The sequence below is a fragment of the Rhyacophila brunnea genome, unplaced genomic scaffold, assembly GCF_057557595.1.
Source record: "Rhyacophila brunnea isolate RB1 unplaced genomic scaffold, BYU_Rbru_1.0 scaffold_13, whole genome shotgun sequence".
Classification (NCBI taxonomy): Eukaryota; Metazoa; Arthropoda; class Insecta; order Trichoptera; family Rhyacophilidae; genus Rhyacophila; species Rhyacophila brunnea.
Window position 1 is genome coordinate 9,773,619 of NW_028232785.1, and position 24,333 is coordinate 9,797,951.

General features: G+C 33.9%; 3 protein-coding genes across 4 annotated transcripts in view; all 3 read left to right on the forward strand.

Moving 5' to 3' along the window:
- Positions 1-24,333, forward strand: part of LOC147076407 (uncharacterized) — a 493,316-nt gene that overhangs the window by 367,896 nt on the left and 101,087 nt on the right. The window lies entirely within an intron of this gene.
- LOC147076431 (uncharacterized) lies at positions 13,959-21,483 on the forward strand. Its single transcript, XM_085941264.1, has 3 exons — positions 13,959-14,217; positions 14,648-14,797; positions 20,316-21,483. Exons 1-3 carry the CDS (start codon positions 14,041-14,043, stop codon positions 20,838-20,840), a joined length of 852 nt encoding a protein of 283 aa, XP_085797390.1. The 5' UTR covers positions 13,959-14,040; the 3' UTR covers positions 20,841-21,483.
- Positions 20,842-21,798, forward strand: LOC147076432 (uncharacterized; the record flags this gene model as incomplete). Its single annotated transcript, XM_085941265.1, has 1 exon — positions 20,842-21,798. A coding segment is annotated over one exon (957 nt), but the record flags the coding sequence as incomplete, so codon positions are not given.

Below are 24,333 nucleotides of genomic sequence, written 5' to 3' on the forward strand. Positions count from 1 at the left end.
CACCACTGCACAGTTATGTACTGAAATATGACTATGTTCTAAAACATTAGAGCGAGAGGTTTAAAAGAATACTATTTTATGTAATAAAAATACTTTATGCAGTCATCAAATGATTAAAATAAATATAAAGGACGATAAGGCTTCAAAATTATATAAATAGATTATCTACAACGTTTAAGGTATGTCCAGGATCATGCTTTGAAAATAGAACAAAAGCTCCATTTTGACCTACGCTGAGCATGTCTCCCCTTATGTAGAGATTTCGGTTTTTAATCCGTCCGTCAGTTCAGATCACTGAAATTGTTGGGGCATCGTATTACTTTTGAATATTATACATTTATTTACTATAACTAACAATAATTGAGTGGTTCACAAGCATGGTGAACCAAGTCCATTCTGGTTATTTTTGGGTAAGCTAGGTTCAAACATAATATTTGAGTATTTCTTATTCTGGAACATCTAAAATACACCAATTTCTAAATCCTTCGACCGACTGGTGAAATGGCAGATACATTTCACGAACGACAACGGAAGTAAACCAGACATCGCATTTCCCGACAACAAAAAAAATAGTCTTGTTAAACCTTTTATGTTACCGTATACCGAATATATCGGTATTGCCTGATTTTTAAAACCGGTATTTGGGAACGGAGACCGGTATTGCAATCTCTAATAAATATGAAACTGTCTAACTGTAATAAATTGCTTTTCTCAAGAATGTTTAATTTTGTTTTTTATACTACTATAACTTTTACACGAAAATAAACAATCGACACATTAAATAGTTTTTCATCAGAATGTGTCTTTTTGAGTGATGTGAACGAATAAGATTGAGGGCAAGAATATTTATATTAAGGCTATACCTCAGTTGATGCATGGTCTAAAAAGATCGTGACTAGGCGATGCGCGGATTGCGGGTACAAATGACGCATGCCGACCGAAATATAATTTGTCATATAAATCCAACATGCGTCCATTTAATGTTCTGTTTATTGTTTTATTAGTAACAATAATAATATATTCATTAACATGATTTCTTTTTAAAGTAAATGGGTAACGTTTTTAGTCATCTTTACACGATTTAAGAATAATTAATACCCCCGTCGCCATCACGAAACAAAGTGACGTGTTGCCAGCTCGACGTTCTCTCTCCGAATGGCGGCGAGTCCAAAATTTCGTTGCGCCTATAGTTGAAAATTATTTTCCGTTTCACTGAAGTATCGCCTTAATAATATTTAAATGGATTTTAACTAGAATTAGATATAATATGTATTGTCATGTTAGATATTAAACCTACTTAAACATCATACACTGAACACATTAAAATTGTTTTTCTACAATATGAGTAATTTTGTGCATTTTTAAGCCACTCGATGTTTTACACGAAAAAGCACACTGTTCGCATTTAAATGGTTTTTCCCCAGTATGAGTCATTTTGTGTATTTTCATGCAATAAGTTTGTCTGCAAGAATATTTGCACTGATTACATTTAAGTGGTTTTTCGCCAGTGTGGGTCATTTTGTGTAATGACATGTGACCAGATTGTATACAAGAATATTTGCATTGATCACATTTATATGGCTTGTCATCAGAATGAGTCAATTTGTGTGCTTTTATTCCATTTAATCGACTACAGGAGAAGTTACATTTATCACATTTAAATGGTTTTTCTTCAGAATGAGACATTTTGTGTACTTTCATGTCAGTAAATGTTGTACTAGAAAATCCACATTGATCACATTTATATAGTATTTTACCGGAATGAATAATTTTGTGCATTTTTAGGACATTAGGCGTTTTACACGAAAATGTACACAGATCGCAGTTAAATGAATTTTCTTCAGAATGTGTCATTTTGTGTATTTTCAGGGAATACGATTCTATGCAAGAATATTTACATTGATCACATTGAAATGGCTTTTCACCAGAATGAATCCTTTTGTGTTTTTTCATATTACTAGACGATATAGACGAAAATGAGCATTCATCACATTTAAATGGTTTTTCACCTGAATGCGTCGTTTTGTGTTTTCTCATTTGATAATTTTGTTTACATGAGAAATTACATTCATCGCATGTGAATGGCTTTTCATTCGAATGAATTCTTTTGTGTATTTTCATGCAATTAGTTTGTATGCAAGAATATTTGCATTGGTCACATTTAAGTGGTTTTTCATCAGCGTGAGTTATTTTGTGTGATGTCAAGTGATTAGATTGTCTGCTAGAATAATTGCATTGATCACATTTAAATGGCTTCTCATCAGAATGTGTCATTTTGTGTGATTTAATGCCATTTAATCGCCTACACGAGAAGCTACATTCATCACATTTAAATGGATTTTCACCAGAATGAGCCATTGTGTGTAATTTCATCTTATCAGATCTAATACATGAGTAATTACATTTATCACAGCTAAATGGCTTTTCATTAGAATGAGTCATTTTGTGCATTTTTATGCCAACAGGCGTTTTACATGAATATGTACACTGGTCGCATTTAAATGGTTTTTCCTCAGAATGGGTCATTTTGTGTATTTTAATGTAACTAGATTGTATGCAAGAATAATTGCACTGATCACATTTAAATGGCTTTTCACCAGAATGAGTCCTTTTGTGTATTTTCATATTACTAAACGTTATAGACGAAAATGAACATTCATCACATTTAAATTGTTTTTCACCTGAATGTTTCTTTTTATGTATTGTCATTTGACAATTAAATCGACATGAGTAATTACAGTCATCACATTTCAATTGTTTTTCTTCAGAATGAATTTTTTCGTGTGATTTCATTGTATTATATTGTAAACATGAGAAGTTACGTTTCGTACATTTTAATGTCGTCTTTTTATGAGATTCTTTGTGAATTTTAAGTGAACCGACTGTTGAAAATAAATCAAAACAAATATGACATACGAAAGTTTTCTTATAGAAATACGTTTTCTTCAATATTATAACAGGTACAAATAATCCTAAGTTCGCAGCGTAATATTGATTTAAATTACATTTAACTGTGCTATATATGGCGCGAAAAGTTGACAAATATTCATTATATAGCTTCACTCCCTTTTCAATATTAGTATATCTGTCACTGAATTCCTCTAGTTCTCTCTTGATGTCTTGTTTGTGAAACTGTATGTCATCGTAGGACACTTCTTGTATATTTGACGTGCTGCACGATAAATTAACATTCTCAGTGTTTTCCCTTACTGTTCTTCCAGTAGTAATCTTAAAAAAGAAACAGAATAGAAAAAAAATAAAACTCTTAATGGAAAAACAAGGAATAGAAAAGCACTAAATTTGTGGATGCAGTAATTGGCTTGCTTCATAATAAATACATATGACTAGCAAAGTGTAATGTGCACTATTTATGGCGGATTTTAACATCCTACCCCCACCCTTCGCTACTGAGACATACACTAAAATCTAATAAACAATGACTTGCGCCAACTTATTTAAATAAGTATTAATTATGTCTACAACCCTAAGAAGGGGAATAGAGTACTAGAGGATTGCATCCAGAGTTGGTTTAAACTCATTTGCTAATGATGTTATTTACAAAACATGGTGAAAAGCAAGTATCAGGCTTAAGTGATGAGGAACACCAAATATTGTATGAAACAGAATCTGCAACCGATAGATGCCATAATCAAGCCTATATACATCGGCAAATTAAGCTGCCTGTATGATATTAGTTAGTAAAATTTAATCTACCTCGCTTACAGTTCTCCATCCTGAACTGGAGCATCCTGGGTGTAGATCATCGGAATTGGTTGAAGGCCGAGTGTCATCACAATTTTCTTTCTTTACGACAAACTGCTTAGGATCAATCTCTGATTTTATGTTAGTTAGGATTGCTGCAGAGTTGTTCTGAAAATAATATTATAATGTAAAAATAAAGTTGATGTATATTAACTACTAAAATATGAAACAAACTTCTTTTTCGGTGCAGTCTTCTATCGAAGGTTGTCGAATATCCTGTCTAGTGCCGCACTTTGGCCATTGAGTCGCATACAGAGGTTGTGTTCAGCCATTGCCGACTGAAGAGGAAAGCCGATACATTTCACGACTGGTCCTACCTAACCGTCATTGTCTATAGAGTGCTCAAACTGACGCGTCTGTCATGTTCACTTGTCAGAGTATTCTTAGTTTCAGATTTCTTTCAGATTATTTTAACGTATCTTGGAAACCTTGGAGTTTATCTGATTTAGAGGTTTCTTCTTCTTCTTATTCTTTGGCCACGCGGCGCCTCCAAGAATCCCTATCGCCTGCCAGTCTTCTTGCTTCGTTCCAGGTCAGACCAGCATCCCGTAGCTCTGCCGTATACACTCTGTAGATTGGTCGGCTTGAAGAACAGGCAAGCCAGGTTAAGGTTCTCTTCTGGCATCCGCAGCACGTGACCGAGCCAGGTCCAACGTCGCCTCTTCACTTTTAGCGCGATGAGAGGCTGCTTAGTGCGTTCTCTTATCTCCCCGTTGCTCCTAAAGTCATACACCCAATATTCGTCGCAAACATCTGTTTTCGAAGCTCAGTATACGGTTGCTCTGAGCCTTAGTAAGGTGCCATGATTCGCTACCGTAAAGCAACAACGTCAGAATGCAAGCGTCGAATAGGCGGCATTTGGTTTTGACCGAGTACAATCGTGAGTCCCAGACATTTTGCATCGAGTTGAATGTTTTTTTTTTGTGGTTTAGGTGTTATTAATAATTGGAAGTGATGATCAACGTAAGTAAACATCTTCTGTATATAATATCATAATACACTAGGACGCTTGTCAATGTGACAGTCGATTCTAAACGACAATAACTAATAACTTATTTATACTCTTCAGTCATTATAGAATACCAAACTCTGCTTACAATTTTTTTTTATTAATATATAGTATGGCAGTGGGCAACTCGCTGCTTGTGCAAAAAGTTATGCTCAGGCTTTATTAATAAAAGATGGCGGTGGTTCAGCTATTCTGCGCTTGGTAGTAACTGTAAGTTGTCTTGTCTTATTGGCTCACCATAAAACTTCATTTATAAACAAAACTATGACAACTCATAGGACGTTTTATTTCGCTAGACTCATTTTCATAAAAAAATCGTGTATTTACTTATGTACGCGCGTTAAAAGTTATACTTCTTTGGCGTAACAAAACAAAAACAAAACTTGCGATAACCTAGATTCTTCGACTAGCTCTTAATTTCTATACACTTTACTTATATTACTAAATTATATACTTAATTATTTATCGTTGTTTTTATTTTTAAAGTAACAACTGTCACTCTGTCGTTTATTCGTTTGTTTCCGTAAGGAATTGCAAATGGCCGACAATAATAAATTCGTTGCCTAGGAACAATTCTACTATCAAACTTGCGTTTGTATACAGCTGACTGATTCGCAGCTAACTTCATACTGTCGCGCACTTTCGTAACGGTGTGTGCGCGCAGCTCTCAATTTCACTCAAACAAACGCCCCAAAAGAAGTATAACTTAAAAAAAAATGTCATACACGATTCTAAAAGATCATATGAGCGATTTGTATATGACCGAAAATGGGTGTTAGCCACATGCTTAACCAAACAGTTCCATACTCGAGCAAATACAAAATGAAAAACAATGTGTATTTGACAGATTTAAGATTCTAACCTGAGACCCTACGACGTTATAGGCCGCCGCTTAAGCCGCTCGGCGATCGTGGGTGTATTATTTACTAGGTAATATGTATACTATCGACCGAAGGGGTACTTGATGGAATTTTAATTCTAATGGATTTAAATTTTATACTATACCATCTATGCGCACCATTGCCCCCACATCCTGAAACGGGCCACCAGGCTATGATTTTTGGCGGGCCCCCCTATCTATCGCTAAGGGTAAAGTCGGTGTGACGCTTTACAGTAGTGTTTTCTAATTTGTGTATTCAGTAAAATTAGGGAGTATTTTTAATACATGCATTTTAATTATGGAGTTTTCGAGTACCTACCTATCGATACACAATTAAAAATTGTTTTGTACAACTACATAATTTTAAATAATAGCAATGAAGGAAAATAGCATCACAGGAGACTTTTTTCACTATTAAAGCAAATTTGTGATCTAATTGACTCGCCACGCCGGTCCCTTCTGCTCCCGGGCCCCCAGGCTAGAGCCCTGTGGGGGCCATGATGCGCACACACCATTGGTAAATAAACACTGAAAACATCTAACTTATATAATACATTAATATAATAAAATAAAAACTTTATAACCTACATATAAAGTCATGGTTTAGGTATAAAAATAAAAAATATATAACAAACTGATTGTGAATAGTTGAAATATTTGTAAAAACCCCTACCAAAGAGACAATTAGACAGATGTTATTTAAAAACATGGTCGAAAGCAAGTCTCACGTTAGAGTTATGATGAACACAAAATATTGTGTGAAATATATTCTACAACCGATAGATGACATAATCAAGCCTATATACTAGAGGTGGGAAAACTGGTCGATTTTGAATTATACTTACTACCAGTATAAAAAAACTTAGTATTAAAACTTGTTCCAAAATACTTAGTAGTATTTGGAATACTATATAGAGCGGTTGGCGTGCATATGCGACTCATACTAAACTGGAACTATAACTTAACTCAATATTAGTATTTGAAATATCGGCTTCAATAGAATCGCTAAAAATACACTGAGCTGGGCTTAATGTCCCATTTATTATAAAATTTTAAACACATTTTAAATTTATGGGTTGGTTTTATGTTATGTTATAATATTCTTGTTAACATAATATGAATAACAATGATTTTTTTTATTGTAAACTGCGTCACCTCAGTAACCTCACCATATGAAGCGCCTAGTTTCAAAATCCCCTAAAACGATTTTAGGTAGTACTGAGAACAATGAGAAAAACGATTTTAGGTAGTTTTGAGAAAAGTGAGAAAAAATCATAATATCTATTAAATATGTGAATTTTATGTATTTATTTTTTCATTCGTTACATTTTAAAGAGTATTTTGGCTTTCCATTTTAGCGGTATTTGAAAAGCACACCCAACCATTTTAGCGGGTTTTGAAATTTACCCTAATTTTTGATCATACGTATTGACGAATTTTGGCGTTTTTTAAAGTTCAATCTTTGGCCATCATAAAACATCACAAAAATATCCATCTAACTATATATCTAACTCAAAAAACCGTTTTAGGGGCTTTTGAAACTAGGCGCTTCACATTTCCGAGGGAATAATATGCTGCTACAGAAAATTTATGACCTATTTGTTCATACATAAGATGATGTCATTCGCATGCATAGACTAATAAATTAAAATATAAATGTATTCAAGTGCTACCTCGCTCGCGCGCATTTAATATCGATAGTATTAAAAGACTACCAACTAGCCAGCGACTTGCGATGATATCATCACAAGTTTTTTTGGAATAAATTTATTGGGCCACACGTACTGAGTATGGGTGGTTTCATCCGATACTTGAGTACACAAGCTAGTGACAGTATTTCCAACTCACCTCTACTATATACATCGACATATTTAATTACCTCTATGATACTAGTTAGTAAAATTTAATCTACCTCGCTGACTGGTCTCCATTCTGAACTGGAGCATCCTGGCTGTAGTTCATCGTAATTGGTTGAAGGCAGAGTGGCATCACAATATTCTGTCTTTACGACATACTGCTTAGAATCAATCTCTGATTTTATGTCAATTACGATCGCTGTAGGGTTCTGAAACATAGATATAATGTAAGGACAGAATTAATTCCTAAAATATGTATCAAACTTCTTCTATTGGTGGCGTCGTGTATCCAAGGTTGGAAAAAAACAAAAAAAAACCAAAAACTCCCTATCCTGTCCAGTCGTATCTGATCAAACGCACCTTAGCCATTGAGTTGAAGACGGGAGTTATATCAGTAGCAAAGGGTGCAGGTAGGCTGGTAAAATTTGCCATACATAGTACACATTAAACTTTGTTAGTCCTACGTATTTGTTTTTATTCAGCTAAGACTTCGATTTACAGATATTGTTGGTTATTTTTTTTACAACCAATTAAACCCTGCCTAAATCAAAATTTAATAATTTTGGTTTATTTTGGGCGATAAAACAAAATTGTGCACATTTTTTCATTTATACGTATTTTTTTCGTTAGATTTAGAATACATATTACACATATTGACGATTCATTTTTTTAATTCATTAAGCCTTGGCTAAACCAGACTATAATAAATAAAAAATATTATTCTATCTATAAAATATCCAAGCTTCTGTATAATTTAATTGCATAATTATAGATATTTTATAGATAAATGAGTATTTTTTGACAATTATCTATTATGGCTTGGTTTCGCAGGGTTTAATTGAATTTTAAAAACAAACCAATACCATATCTATAAATAATTGTAGACTGATTTCAATGAAAACAAATAGATATGACTGACAAAGTTCAATGTGCACCATTTATAGGGGATCTTAACAGCCTACCTACACCCTTCACCACTGGGTTATGTCGCCAAAACAATCTTCTTCTACTTAGCCTCTGTTGCCCTCTACCTTCCTCTGCATTATGAGTAGAAGTAAATCATAATTCTAATTGCAAAAAGTATGAATTATTTTTTGATCGATCGCCCATTGCAGTACCGAAACTTAAATGTATGCAGTCCACCGTATAACACTTCACCGTGAAATGTTGTATCAGAAATATATGGCCCTATTTAAAGACCGTCCAACCTCAATCGTATCGATCAAAATATACCAAAACTATTATGGTTTGGTTGGGGCAGGGTTAAATAATATATCAAAAACTAACCAACACCGTCTGTAAATTGTAGTCTTAATTCAATAAAAACAAATATGTACGACTAACAAAGATTAATGCAGTGACGTCCCTAGGCAGCGCCAAAATGCCGCCTCATTTGTTCATACATTATTTTTATCATCCTTTCATGAGTGTGTTCATGAGTGAGAAATGTGTTGTATGGATACATTACTAACCAAATATCAGATAATTGTATTATTCGCAAATCTGCACGTGTCGTTTCTGGTTACCTGGACATCGAAGGGCTACGGAAGTAAACTAGATATCGCGAACCCGACAAACCCAATGAGCTGATTTTTTTAATGGAAAGATATTTTCGTTGTTACTAAGTTAATGTACTTAGCTATATCTATGTATTCCAAATGATTTTCCTAGATTTGCCGCCCTTCAAGTAACTGCCGCCCCCAAGCAACGCTCAATCTGCCTACCCCCACGGGACGTCACTGGTTTATTGTTTACTATTTATGTCGGAGCTTAACAGCCTGCCTCCACCCTTTGCTACTGGTCGGCACATCCATTTTTAGTTAGAAACGCGTTGTCTGTCAAGCCCTGTTGATACATTGATAGTAATGAGTGGTAATCCATAAACGCATTTAGAAAAAAAACGGTTTTTTGATGCACAATACACTAATACCCCGTTTACACGTGCATGGATGTACTGTGCACAGTAAGAAAATGTATGGGGAAACATGTATTATCCTGCAGTTGGCAAAATTGCGTGCATTAACTAAACAAGATTGGAAGATTCCAAATTCTGATGATTTATTGCGCGCAAGTAAGATAATTTTCGATCTGCGCCTGCGCAGTAGAGCGACCGTAGCGAGCATGCCGGCAAAGAAACGAACTACTCATTTTGAGCTCCGATTTTCAATACAACCTGTCAGATAGTAGTATAAAATAACACATCGCGTCTCGCTTTCTCTTGAAGAATGAGATTGGAGGGACAGTCAGCACTTTTACGTGTATACAGTAATTGTCATGACAGTTTAAAATAAGCAGAATTGGCGACAGTAATTCCATGCGTATGTACAGGCGCTATAAGATTAACTTCGCTGTAGGTAGATTGTGTTAGTATGAGGTGTTAAATTTTTATTATCTGAACACATTAACCACAAAAACGACATGTAGTCCGGTATCTTCAACAATAGTTTTGCCTAGATAATAAACAGGATGGTTCACGTTTTATCGATAAAGACATTTTGAAAAACACTAACCTCAAATATGCTACTAGCGTCAACACTCTCTCGCTTTATATAAGCGTGTGTGTCCACGCCGTTTGGGTCTATTATGGGTATATCAAATTTTCTGTCGTGCGTTTCGTTTATGTGATCTTTGAAATCATCTTGATCACGGTTGACATCCATTTTAACACACAGTTATCATGCCCGACAAAAAAATACAGCGAACCTGATCGTAAAGACGCGTTTCTGCGCACGACCGTTATTTATCATAGACAATTTACGGTAATAATAGCCCATAGATAATGACGTATATCACCACCATTTATAGATTAATTAATAAAGCCTGCGCATTACTTTTTCCACAAGCAACGAGTGGTCCATTTTTCAGCTCTAAAAATCAGATCCCAGATTGCTTGACATATTGATTCGCCTTTTCTTGTTTCAAATTGAATTATAAAAATTCTCAAATCAAATATATCAATCATATTCAGTGTTATTTATACTAAAATAATATACATTCCTGATATTCATCAGCTGTCAAAGTCAGACTAATCCTTCACACAAAAACCGGTAGTAATAAATCGATTTCCAAGAAATATGTTGCACTGATATTAATAATAATATTTGCATTACATTTGTAAAAGCTGTTGTAAGGCTAGTGTATTATTTATCATTTTTAACTCATCTATCTAAATCAAACCATTCCCTAGTGTGTCAAGATAGCTGGAAATATCGATTTGTAATAGCATTACTTCATATTATTAATAACACAGAACCATTAAATCAGCTATCCTTAGGGAAGTTTTATAAATAAGTCTGTGTTGTTTTTTTAACCTTAAAATTTGATCGACTTTGACGGATTTCATAATATCAAGACCAGTACAATCCAGATTCAAGTCATCAAGATTCAAATTTACTGTGAAGTGTTGCCTATTATTGTAAAACTAAATGTATTACCTGATTATTTTCGGCTACCTACATATTACAAATAAATTAGGTAGGTAGGTAGGGTGAATGCTATTATAGTAATGGGACATTTAAGGAGATGACTTTTTTAAAAAGTGTATAAGTCAAAGAATATTAGCCTCTAGGGAACATATCTGATATGTAAAGATGCGGAATTGAATGAATTTTAAGAAAATGCATGTTAAAATAATAAAACCAAAAGCATTTATTAAAAATTTATATTCTTCGGAAAAAAATGAGAAAATATAGTAATGGGACTCCAGTGATACAGTTATGGGACATTTAAATAAAACTACAGATTAGTTTATATACCTAAAGTCTTAGCCTAAATGAAGGCTATAGGTACCTAAATACATTATTAAATTTTTCAAATGACAAAAATTATAAATAACCCATGTTGTAGAATCTGAAACACAATAAAAAAAAATATTTTAGTAATTGGACAGTACAGTGTTATAGTAATTGGACACCCGGTCAATAACTGAACGCAAAGAGCTAATCAACTAAAATTTTGTAAATAAGCTAATAATAAAATAAATAAGCACGAACCGTTAATGTCTATAAGAATTCATTAATATTAAATAAATATAAGCAAACACAGTAATTGGACAGGCCGTCCAATTACTAAAAAATATTAAAATCTGTTCTAGTAATTGGACACACTTACCTTTAGGGTTATTTTTCGAGCTGATAAGAAAATCTCAATGCATATAGATATTTCGTAGTCCCTCGCACTTCCCTGAGAAATATCTTTCCGAAATTCACAAAACTTGTGTTAAAAAAATGCCACCGAAAGATCACTGTTCCTAAAGGAAGTGTTAGTACAAACACGTGTTTTTGCGATTTTGAGGTGACTTCAACTAAGAATAATAAAATTATAGTTTGTAAGTAGAGCCAACTAGTAACGGAAAAATATAAATGCAGTCATATAAAGAGGAAATGACAGAATAAATCTGTCTCCTTCACACTTACAGAAATGCTTAGCTAATCTTATTTTGGGAGTTTAAAGTTGTGGGTCCTATAGCTAAAATGCTGTTCCATTATCTACTGCCGGCGCTCCATTGGCACGCAAGTCAGACGATTTACAGTCTTCGGACTTTTTTTTCGCGTGGAGCACCCCAGGTCTGCGGACTTTTTAATCCGCAGACCAGGCTCGTTGGATTTCAAACATGTTTGATATTTTACCTCCGAGTTGCCAGACTTCGTCCGTCGATCGCAATGCAAATTTGATTTGACATTAATACGCAATCATTCGGACCGCAAAAAAATCTGTAATTGTTTTAAACATTTTCATTGATTTATTTGTTAATTTACACATTATAAAATGAGAGATTTACCAATTATTTTTTTATTTTTATTTATGAAATTCATAAAAGAAAACGTAAATCTTGTGTTGTTTTCACTGCTATATTATTTTACGCAAGTCTACATATAAATAACACAAAATTATAGGGTTATCAGAAGACATTACGATAATCGCAATTTTTGACTTTTGACAGCTCGACTTTTTTATTCGTTCATTGATCAGTAGCAGGGCATAGACAAATCGGACGATTTATTGTCCTCGGACTTTTGGCTCGCCAATGGAGCGCTGGCACCAAATCTTAAATTTCCATAGACACCATCTACTGATAATAATTATGTAAGAATTTACATGTCATGAAGTTGAGTGTAGGTAAATACCTAATCCAAAATAATTATAAATAAATTGAGAATTTAGCACTGCGCTAGATGGAAAACAATATAATTTAACGTCATGGCAACGCCTCATACAAGCTATTGACACATTTTGATATTAAATACCCATAAAATGGAAGTTAAAACCGAAACAACCGATGAAATAGTATCTGACGAAACGGCGGAGGTAATCGGGACGGTGCATACCAATGGATTGACGTAAATCACTTCAAGAGCAAGCGTCCATTTGACGTATCTACTTAGAAGAGAGTAGATTCCTGATTTTGTCCAGGCGAGTGTATTCGTCGTGAGCAAACACCCGCTATAAATAGCAATTACACAGAATAATTGAAGTAGGTTTCTACATACCAACTGAATCGTGTTAGCGCTTGATTTGATTGGTCCTCAACAATATACGCGCAGTTGCTAGTGTGAACAATTATTTATAAGTAAAGCAACAAATGAAATTTAGATGAGTAGGTTACAAGTTACTAATAGTTTTACTAGAAATATTGTTATGTCTAAAGCAGTGTCCATATTGGCAAAATTCGTTTGCAACTAACTAGTTGCGGCAAAGTAGTCCCAACTAGCGATGAAAAAATAAAACTGCAGCATAATATAAAGAGGAAATGACCGAATAGATAATATTATTATGTCTCCTTCAAACCTACAGAAATGCTTAGTTACGCTTATTTTGGGAGTTTAAAGTTGAGGTGTCGCATAGCTACAACTGTCCCATTACTATAGCAGTCACGATCTATTGTTTTTACCTGACCGGCTGACAAGTCTTGTCAGTTTATCGACAGTTGCCAAGATTGTCAGAACGGTTAGTCGCGCTATAAATATTGTTCATAAAAAAACAGCTTTAAAATACGTGTTAAATATTCAACATATCAGTGTATAACTTCTGGAGGAAAAAGTCTGCGGGAAGTTTGGGCAGTTTTTTTAACCTTAAAATTTGATCGACTTTGACGGTTTTCATAATTTCAAGCCCTCCACAATCCAGATTATTAAATGATTCAAATTTACTGTAAAGTTTTGCCTATTATTGACTAACTAATGTATTACCTGAATATTTCCGGCTACCTATTACAAAAAAATTAGGTAGGTACCTACATAAAAAATCTTAAATTTACATAGACACCATCCACTGATAACAATTATTAGAGAATTTATATGTGACGAAGTTTTGTGTACCTATTCAGAAATAATTATTTATAAATTGAGAATTTAGCATTGCGCTAAATGGCAAACAATATAATTTAACCTCATGGTAACGTCTCATCCAAAACAATGATCTCAATATTGTCTATGGCAGTTGGCAGACAGCCATCGTATATTAGTCTTTGGCCAGTAATGAAATACCACGCTGAGGGACGCTATTGACACATTTTGATATTAAATACCGATAAAATGGAAGTTAAAACCGAAACAACCGATGAAATAGTGCCTGACGAGACGGCGGAGGTAATCGGAGACGGTGCATACCAATGGATTGACGTAAATCACTTCAAACGCAAGAATCCACTTGACGTGTCAGTCAAACAGGAAATTATCGAGGACGACAGGAAAAGTATCCATTTAAAAGAGGTAAGTAGATTCCTAATTTGTTTAGACAAGTGTATTAGTATTAGTCGTCCATTACACATACCAACTAAATTGTATTATCGCTTCATTTGCTTAGTGCATAACAATATACACTCAGTTGCTGTGTGAACAATTTTATAAGTAAACCAACAAATTCAATTTAGACAAGTAACATGTTGCTGATTGTATTTACTAGGATATTGTTATTATCTGTTAAAATATTGAATAAAGTCAGAAAGGCCCATTATCTAAACGTCAAATTTGGGTTGTAACATCAAACGCGAGACAGGACACGCTCTAGTGTAACACTTGAAAGCACAGGGTGAATTCGGATATTTTATTAGCAGATGAAAGAGATGTGGGAGGCCTTTTCCCAGCAGCTGATCATAATGGTGATACTGTAACATATTATTAATAATGGTGTTATTTTCAGAGTTGTCAAATCGGCTTAATCAATGTAAAGTCTGAGAATGATGAGGGAATCGTCATCAAAGAAGAATTTGATGACAACGCAATTCGCCAGATTAAAAATGAGAATCATCTTCCTGGCTGTTCTGATCCACAATACAGGCCATCAGATCAGGTACGTTCAATACCAACACCATCTGTAAATTGTAGTCTTACTTCTATGAAAACAAATACTTATGACTGACAAAGTTTAGTTTGTGCTATCTATCGTGGATCTTAACAGCCTACCTCCACCCTTCGACACTGGTGCCTATTAACATTTGAAGATGATTTCGGAGATATGGCTATCGTATTTGTATCTCACTCAACAAGTAAATTCTGGGCGTACAATATTGGGCAAATTTTTTCGAGCACTGCTGGCGTTGAACAATGTTGGCTTCAAGATGTCAATTGTTCCTGGCTTATTAGTGTCAATCAGTGACTTCACGAAGCCTAGCAGGAAATAATGCAGAGGTGTAAAATCGCACACTTGACAGGTCCATTTCTCGAAATCAACTTATCGCCAAATTTAGAGTTTTTTTAATCGATGATTGCGAGGTTAAATTATAGTGCATATTACAAATTATTAATTAAAGACGTTCACAACATAATGATTAATATACCTAATCGTGAAGGACAATGTCGGTAAATCTAAATAAACATGAAAAATGATTAACGCACGCCTTTTTTATGTATGCCGCTTCCAAATGGTCAAAGAAAGCATTGTAACTCTACTCAAGAGTGACATTTTACCCACTGACATCATTGTTTATAATACAATTATGTTATTTATTAGGTATTGTTTTACATATATATATATAACAATATATGTAGGTACCTACTAATCTATGACAATAATTAATTATCAACAAATAAAATTTAACTAAGTTGAACAATAATTATAACAAGAAGCATTATTCAAAGATTTACAAAGGGCTCATTATGTCTACTGAATAGTTTTATTATTGTTATTTTTTTCCTTTTATTTTGTTAACTGTCAATTCATGGTGCAACTGCATTGTATTGTTTTAATTAAATAAAACGTTTTTTTTAGTACTTTCGTCCGCCTCAGATGGATATTTTCAACTGAATACATTTTTTTTTATTATAAAACAATATTTATCAAACAAAGTCCAAAGCGACCGAAATAATAAAACAATAGGTATATAAATTATCCGTCCAATAATAACTTCCCAATAACAAATTAATTTAAAATTAATGACGTTGGACATTAATATTTCATACTACATCAGGGGCACTAAACAAATTATTTTAAAATATTAACAAAACACAAAATATTAAACAATCAACACTTGCAAAACATTAATATCAACAAATTATTTTTCATATTTATTTAAAGAGCATATTATGAAGTGTATGAAAGTCGTTATCAGCACAATGTGAGTTCTCTCCATATTTTAAAATCTACTGATATTTTATAGAATCTATTGAAATTTTTAATTTTGACTTGGCAACACTAGATCGGCATTGGGAGGGACACATGCTAAAACTACCTATCGAAAGGCTCTCGAAATTGACATTGCGGTTCTGGCTACAGGGGACTTATGCACCCCTTAATGTACCTATTTAGGATACGAAAACAACTTATATATTATACAGTGGCGCACCCAAGATTTATTATTGGGGGGGAAAGTAGGAGGATTAAATACAGTTTTCATGCAAATGGAAAAAAAAATATTTAGTATGATTTAAAAATTTCATTTACAGAACAAAATAAAGTTTTCTTTTCTTTTTACAAATCTTTTGAATTACTTCGGCCGTGGTTACTTTATAATACATTGGACGCTAAAGACGCGCCCAGCGCGTAACGATTAAGGTGGTCATTCCATATAATTAGCATGTTATTTAAATGGTAATTAAAAATTAATTATCTAGTCCAGCAGTCAATGTGTTATAATCTCCTGTGTATAAAGTAAGCCAAGTCCATTTAATCTTAACCTTTAATCTTTAACCATGTACACCTTATATAATGTTTGTTTTATGTATGTTTTTATGTATATTTTATGTATGTTTTTAAAAGGCATAAGGTTAAAAATGATCTTTCACTGACGCATGTTTTTCCAAAGAGGGTGCTGGTGCATCTGAAATCATTTTTTTGCCGCGTTTTTATTTTTCTAAGCCAGTGGTTCCCAAAGTTGACTGGGCCCCGACCCACCTAACAAAAATTTCCAATCTTGGGACCCACCTCTTAGCTGTCTTAGAGAAAAGAGGGCATAAATATTGGTAATGCTCAGATTCCCTAGTGGCGAGTCGTGGAACTACTTAATGCTGTATTATTTGTTCTATTTGAAATTAAAAAAAAAAGTATAAGTGTTACCAATATGAATGAAAGACTGTTGAAATAAAAAACACAACTTAAATAAAACAAATTATTACTGAAATACCTACACCTGCATGGTTTTTTTACATTTTACAAAGTTATTTCAATGGGAAGGATGTATTTGTTTCTTATTTTTCTTCATTACAGTTTTAGCATCCACTTCAACTTTAGTTACTTTTAATTGCAGTGAGTTTGATATATCCGATTTATTTCGGTATTTAGTTTTAATGTTAACCATAGCCGAAAATCTGACCTCACATAGATATGAGGTAGTAAAGAGGAGGAGGACTTTCATAGCTTCATCGAACAGGCAAGGATAATTATCAGCAACTGAGAGCCAGAATTTCGTTAACTGTTTACGATTGAAACTATTTTTCAGTAACGTATCTTCTGATAAATCAATGAGTTCTTCACTTGCTTTTGTTGACATACTAGTTGGTAAGTCGTCTTGAAATGGGTTACAAATCCAACGCAACGAATCAAACTTTTTCATCTCTTCCCCAAAATAGTCGTCAAAGTTATTTATTAACAGTACGTGTTAGTTGTGCTGCCATCTGTAGTACATTGGCAATTCAAATTATTATTATTTTATCACAATATTAACAACACTTAAGTTTACACAACTTAAGTTTATTTCAATTTTTAGGAAATATAAATAGCTGAATGAAATATCAAATTTATCACTTCCTATTTTTTTTTAATTCATGTATACAGTGGCGAGGGCCCACTCAATATTCGCTCGCGACCCACTGGTGGGTCGCGACCCATAGTTTGGGAAACCATGGTCTAAGCTATTGGCTTTCAATATCAGTGTTTTTGGGGGGTGCCAGGGCCCCTTGCCCCCCCCCCCCCTGAGTGCGCCCCTAATCTTATAATATAAGATTGGGCATTACAGACTTCCAGTATAATATCATTATACCGGAAGTCTGTGATGGGATGGTTACAATACTATTAGGTAGGTAAGTATATTCATTTTTGGAGATGTAGTTCTCCTGGGATAATGACATTGCAAGTGGGAAGGTTTAAGTCACGCAAATAAGTATTATAGGTACTTATCACTACCATGGAGCGCAGAAATTCTACATATAACGCAGTGGAAGATAGATGGAAGCAAAGGCATGAGCAGAATGAGATTTTCATGGGTACCTACATAATCTCTGTAATTGGTGCAATCAGGCGTTGGTGATCTGACACGACTAGTCCAAAATAGTTAGATGTAGATACTAACACACCTAACAGTCTTTTAAAGTTAAAAAAAGAGATTAATATTTAGATTTTTCTTATCGCTGGAGTGGATAACACAGATATTAAAGCCAGTGACGTCCCAAGATAAAATGCCGCCTGTAGTTTAGTAAAATGGTCAGTCCAGCCGATCCATTTTATTATATTATTTCGGCTGAGTAGCGACCCCCACCAACTCTCACTATATACTAAACAAGCCACGAAACAAGTCTGAACAGGCGAGTTCATTAGTCGCCGACTGCCGCAGAGAAGTGAAGTATAATAACTTATAGTAATTATACTTCAATGCGACAAACCGTCGTATGAAGGATATTATGTCATGTCGGTAGGTAGTGTGGATAATTTGTTGATTAATACGTTGATAAATAATGGCAATATTTCACAGAAAACTTGTTATTGAGAGTAGGTAAAGAGATAGGTACACATTATCCTAATGTGCATAAAGTACCTATTTATTACCTAAACAAACTACAAAAATACATTGGTAAGCATACAAAAATTTATGAATCGACAAAAATATAATAGGTAGGTATCCTATGTAAATTAGTATTCATCAATAGGAATTTGTAGCGTAAATCGATTTAATTACGTCAACGCCGTTTTTGTATCGTGTCATTTGAATTATTTTTGAAGTTACAAGTTTATCTGGAGACGGCAGCACTCTCGTGTCGCGCGAATGGTGTCCGTTTTGAAATATCTGTCGCTCTGTTCATTTTGACATGTCACTCACTAATGCACTGTGTTCGGACACCTTTCTGTTACTAAATCACTTGAACAGTCCGAACAGGCCTTAAGCGACTATTCGCGAGTTATTTTTTTACCTCGCGTGACAACGCTTACGATTTTCTCCGTAAAATTTGCACGTAAGTATATGCATTGCATACGAGAATAATTTCGGTGATGTCTTTACCTACGAGTGGCACCCAACGGAAAAATACAAAGCTTGCGATTTGATACATTTTTTTGATAATTTACATTTTCAACTGTGTTAATTAATAAATATGTATCTGAAAACATTAACAAAAAAAATATTTTTTATTTTCAGTCAATGATAAACTTACAATAAATTGTAAAAATGTAATAAAACGTGAATTTGTTGAAAAAGACCGCACCTTACTATTACATAAAATTTATGGTCTTATTTATTAATAAAATGTAGCTTATTAAGCTTTCTAAGCAAGTTAAAATTTGTCGAAATTAGTATGTCACTGCGTAGCATATAGGTAAATGCGAAGGACGCGGCGTAAACCCAGGAGATGCAGGTTCGAGTCCCTGCCGGGGTAGCTTACTTTTTTCAAAATGATTTTTTCTATTGGTTATAATATATTTTCTCAGAAAGTGTTTTTTCAAAAATATTTATGCAAATATTAGTGTTAATCGACGACTGATTTTTAAACTAAATTTTGATAAATTGGTAGCGTTGATCAAACGTGACTCTATTGATTGTAAATGATCCTAATCATAGGTAATTATCAAAAAGTGTGCAGGATCACAGAATAGTTTAACAGTTTAACCTTTCGTTAGTTCTATCTAATAAAAAAACATCAATTAACAAAAGCAATTAACTGTCAAAACCATGGCCCCCACATCCTGAAGCGGCTCCCCTACCAATCGCTAAGGATAAAAGGATTGTGATGCTCTACAGTAACGTTTTCCAAACGGTGTACGCGGTAAAATTAATGTGTATATTTAGTGTTTTTTGTGTATAATTTAATACATCCATTTGAATTATGGAGTTGTCGAGTATTGCATACACAATTAAAAATTGTATCGTACAACCAAATAATTTTTAATAATAATATTATTGCATAAAAATAGACTTTTTTACTAGTGAAGCAAAGTTGTGATGTGTGTTTAGTTAACTTTCTAAAAAAAATCTGGTTGACTCGCCTCGCCGGGCCCTTCCTGAGCCCGGGCCTCCAGGCTACGGCCCTGTCAGTTCCCTCCCCCCCCCCTTGTTTGGGCCATGGTCAAAACAAATACTTAGTGCAATATCAGGGAACACAATCATATTTTATTTATTTTAATATTATTGAATTGTGTAAGTATACCAACTCTATTCTCTTTGTAGGTATCTATGCAGCAATGTTTCACAGAACGTCACAGTAAACAACAAGACATCGATAGAAAAGACACAGTTGAGAAAAACATGTTTCATAACAAAACAGCACATGCTACCAATGACATCATAGATATAATGAAACAGCACTCGGAGATAACAATAGATGAACAAAACGTCAAAAAAGAAGTTCAGAAATTATACCTGCCAAAGGTGGTGCGAATTGAGTTAAGAAGAGCTACATATTTTCCACGTAACTTTGTTTGCAATAATTGTCGTGGAGTGTTTGAATCTGTGAGTCATCGAAATAGTCACTACATTTTGTGCATGAAGTCTCAGCATTTCGAGTCATACAAGTCGCATAATGTTGAAAAACTACACCAATGCGATGTTTGTTTAAAAAAATTTCTGCAACATGGTACTCTCAAAACACATAAAATGATACATACTGGTGAAAAACCACATCATTGCGATGTATGTTTTAAAACATTTCTGCAAAATAGTAATCTCAAAAAACATAAAATGACATACTGGTGAAAAACTACATCAATGCGATGTTTGTTTAAAAAAATTTCTGCAACATGGTACTCTCAAAACACATAAAATGACACATACTGGTGAAAAACCACATCATTGCGATGTGTGTTTTAAAACATTTCTGCAAAATAGTAATCTCAAAAAACATAAAATGACACATACTGGTGAAAAACTTCATCAATGCGATGTTTGTTTCAAAAAATTTCTGCAATTTAGTTATCTCAAAGAACATAAAATAACTCATACGGGGGAAAAACCACATCAATGCGATGTCTGTTTAAAAAAATTTCTGCGAATTGGTAATTTCAAAAGACATAAAAGGAAACATACTGCTGAAAAACCACATCAATGCGATGTTTGTTTTAAACAATTTCTGGAAATTAGTACTCTCAAAAGACATAAAATGGCACATAATGGTGAAAAACTACATCAATGCGATGTTTGTTTCAAAAAATTTCTGCAATTTAGTAGTCTCAAAGAACATAAAATGACACATACGGGGGAAAAACCACATCAATGCGATGTCTGTTTTAAAAAGTTCCTGCTGATCCGTGCCCTCAAAAGACATAAAAGGACACATACTGGTAAAAAACCACATCAATGCGATGTGTGTTTTAAACAATTTCTGGAAATTACCTCTCTCAAAAGACATAAAATGATACATAATGGTGAAAAACTACATCAATGCGATGTTTGTTTAAAAAAATTTCTGCAAATTGGTAATCTCAAAAGACATAAAATGACACATACGGGGGAAAAGCCATATCAATGCAATGTCTGTTTTAAAAAGTTCTTGCAGATTGCACAACTCAAAACACACAAAATGACACATAGTGGGGAAAAACCACATCAATGTGATGCGTGTTTTAAAAACTTTCTGGAAATTAGTAGCCTCAAAAAACACAAAAAGAGACACTGTCACCCCCCCTTAAGGGGTGTTACCACCGAGGGTAGATAGCAAGCCTCCAGATGAGAAGTAGGATGTTATCAATCCCTCAGTAGTATCCACCGATAGGTGGTTCCCTGATATTCGACTAGCTCAGTATTGAGCAGTTTCATCCAGTTAGGATTTGGAGTGGGAGGTGGATGCACTCGAGAATGGTACTCCACTAAAGGCACTTTATTATTGATAACTCGCTTTTAAAATATTAATATTTTTTTATTGTCTATGGCACAATCCTTTACAGAAGTCAAAGTCACAGAATAGTGTTCATAATATAAAGTTATTAAAATATATATTTAAGTATTTGTAGAAATTATTTTATTATTTTTAAATGTTTTTTGTATAAATAGTCTTTTGGTTACACATTCAGGTTATAGATTTAAAATTAAAAAATATTATTTTTTTATTTAATTATTTATATAAAACCTTAATCTATTTAGCACATATTTATAATTTATAAAATATTCTTATATTTAGTTATTATCAAAACTAATTCTTAAAACACTATTTAGTTTGAGCGGTAAACGTTTATTAAGTTTAAAGATTATACAGGTATATATTTTGAGTTCGTTTAGAACTGACGTTTATAAAATTTAGTACACGTTTCGCGTTACTGAGAGATGACGTCAGCTACGTATGACGTCTGTTTAGCGCGAGTGGGAATTCCGCTGAGAACTGTACGCGAGGGCGTAGTTCTAGAATTATCGAAATCCTCTTACGGGTTATGGAGAACGTCGTAGTTGCAGAAATCGGACGGAACTGATTCGATGAAAGAGATTATGCTCTTTTATAGAGGTCCAAAAGGACATCGGAGAGGGGGTTTTGCCAAAGAGGGTAAAACCTCCTATCTTTTTCTCGTAAGAAAGAAAATACGTGGTTGTTGGTAAGTACATGAGGATTTACTCAGAAAATGTATGCATAAGGTAGAATTGATAAATAGATAGTAAATTGGATACTTTTAAGAAAGCTAGAGTAATCGGAAATATAATATTTCGACCTTCTTACTTCTTCATACAATTCATCTCGTTAGGCGACATGTTGTATGAATTATTGTCTTTACCGCTAAAACTATTACAATATGTTAATAAAGTTTAAATGAATACTTAATTAATACAGTCCAATAACATAAACAATATTCATTCTATCATTTAAATTATATAAATCAATAATCGCATCTAAAAAGTTCGATACAAAAGATTTCCTCTTGGGATCGGTTATATTTTAAGTTTGTGAATTTGTCTCGCTCACACGTACGAGATCTGACTATAGAGAATCTGCCTTAGTGTTCTCTTTCTTACTCACTAGGCTGTATACAACAAGGTGTGAGTTAAAATACATGAATAGCGCTATCTCTATTTAACACAAAGGGTTACACAGCATTTACTTGAGAATGAAGATATCTGACATCATTCATACAAATTACAAAAGGGAAAAATACCATTTCATGCGAACGTGCGGCTCGCGGTGTGATTCCATACACTGGAAATAACATTTTAAATTTGATCAGCGATTTTAATTTAATAGGTAACGTTAAAGAAATAATTCAAATACATATTGACTCGCAGCATACGAGTGGCACTTATGAAATTACAAAAATCACACTTATGTGATACCTTTTCATAATACTTACATATAATTATTCATGACCCTTTTCAGGTCGACTTCTATCATCCACAGCTCACTCTAAAGAGTCGGCAGACCGATCAGGGCGAACTACGGGACTTAATATGAGGATTTTGTACCGGTTTTGTTGTGGGAAGTTAACGTTATTTTAAACTTAGAAAAGGATTGACTATACAGATTGACAGACGTTATACCTGTTTAGCGCGAGCGGGACTTCCGCTGAGAACTGTACGCCAGGGCGTAGTTCTAGAATTATCAAAACCCTCTTGCGGGTTACGGAGAACGTAGTTGCAGAGATCGGACGGAACTGATTCGATGAAAGAGATTATCCAAAAAGACATCGGAAAGGGCGTTTTGCCAAAAAGGGAAAAACCTCCTATCTCTTTCTAGTAAGAAAGAAAATACGTGGTTGTAGGTATGTACATGAGGATTTACTCAGAAAATGTATGCAGAAAGTAGAATTGATTAATAGATAGTAAATTGGATACCTTTAAGAAAACTAGAGTAATCGGAAATAGAATATTTCGACCTTCTTAGTTCTTCATACAATTCATCTCGTGAGGCGACATGTTGTATGAATTAATTAGGTTCTGTCAATGAGGTCCCGATACAAAATGCTTAGAATAGGTACGCAGAATACGGTCCCATTTTATTTTAGTTCCAAATTGTCTCTGCCAGATCTGCCAGTGCTGCCAATCGACTCACTAAATTTATTATTATTTTTTGGCTACCTGCCTATATTATTCAAACAAATAGGTAGGTACATAAAAAATCTGTTGATAAAATATTTATTATTAAGCATTTACATGCTATGAAAGTTTTAAGTTTGTCATAATAATTATAAATAAATTGAGAATTTAGCATTGCGCTATGTGGAAAACAATATAATTTAACGTCATGGCAACGTCTTATACATATCGAAGATCA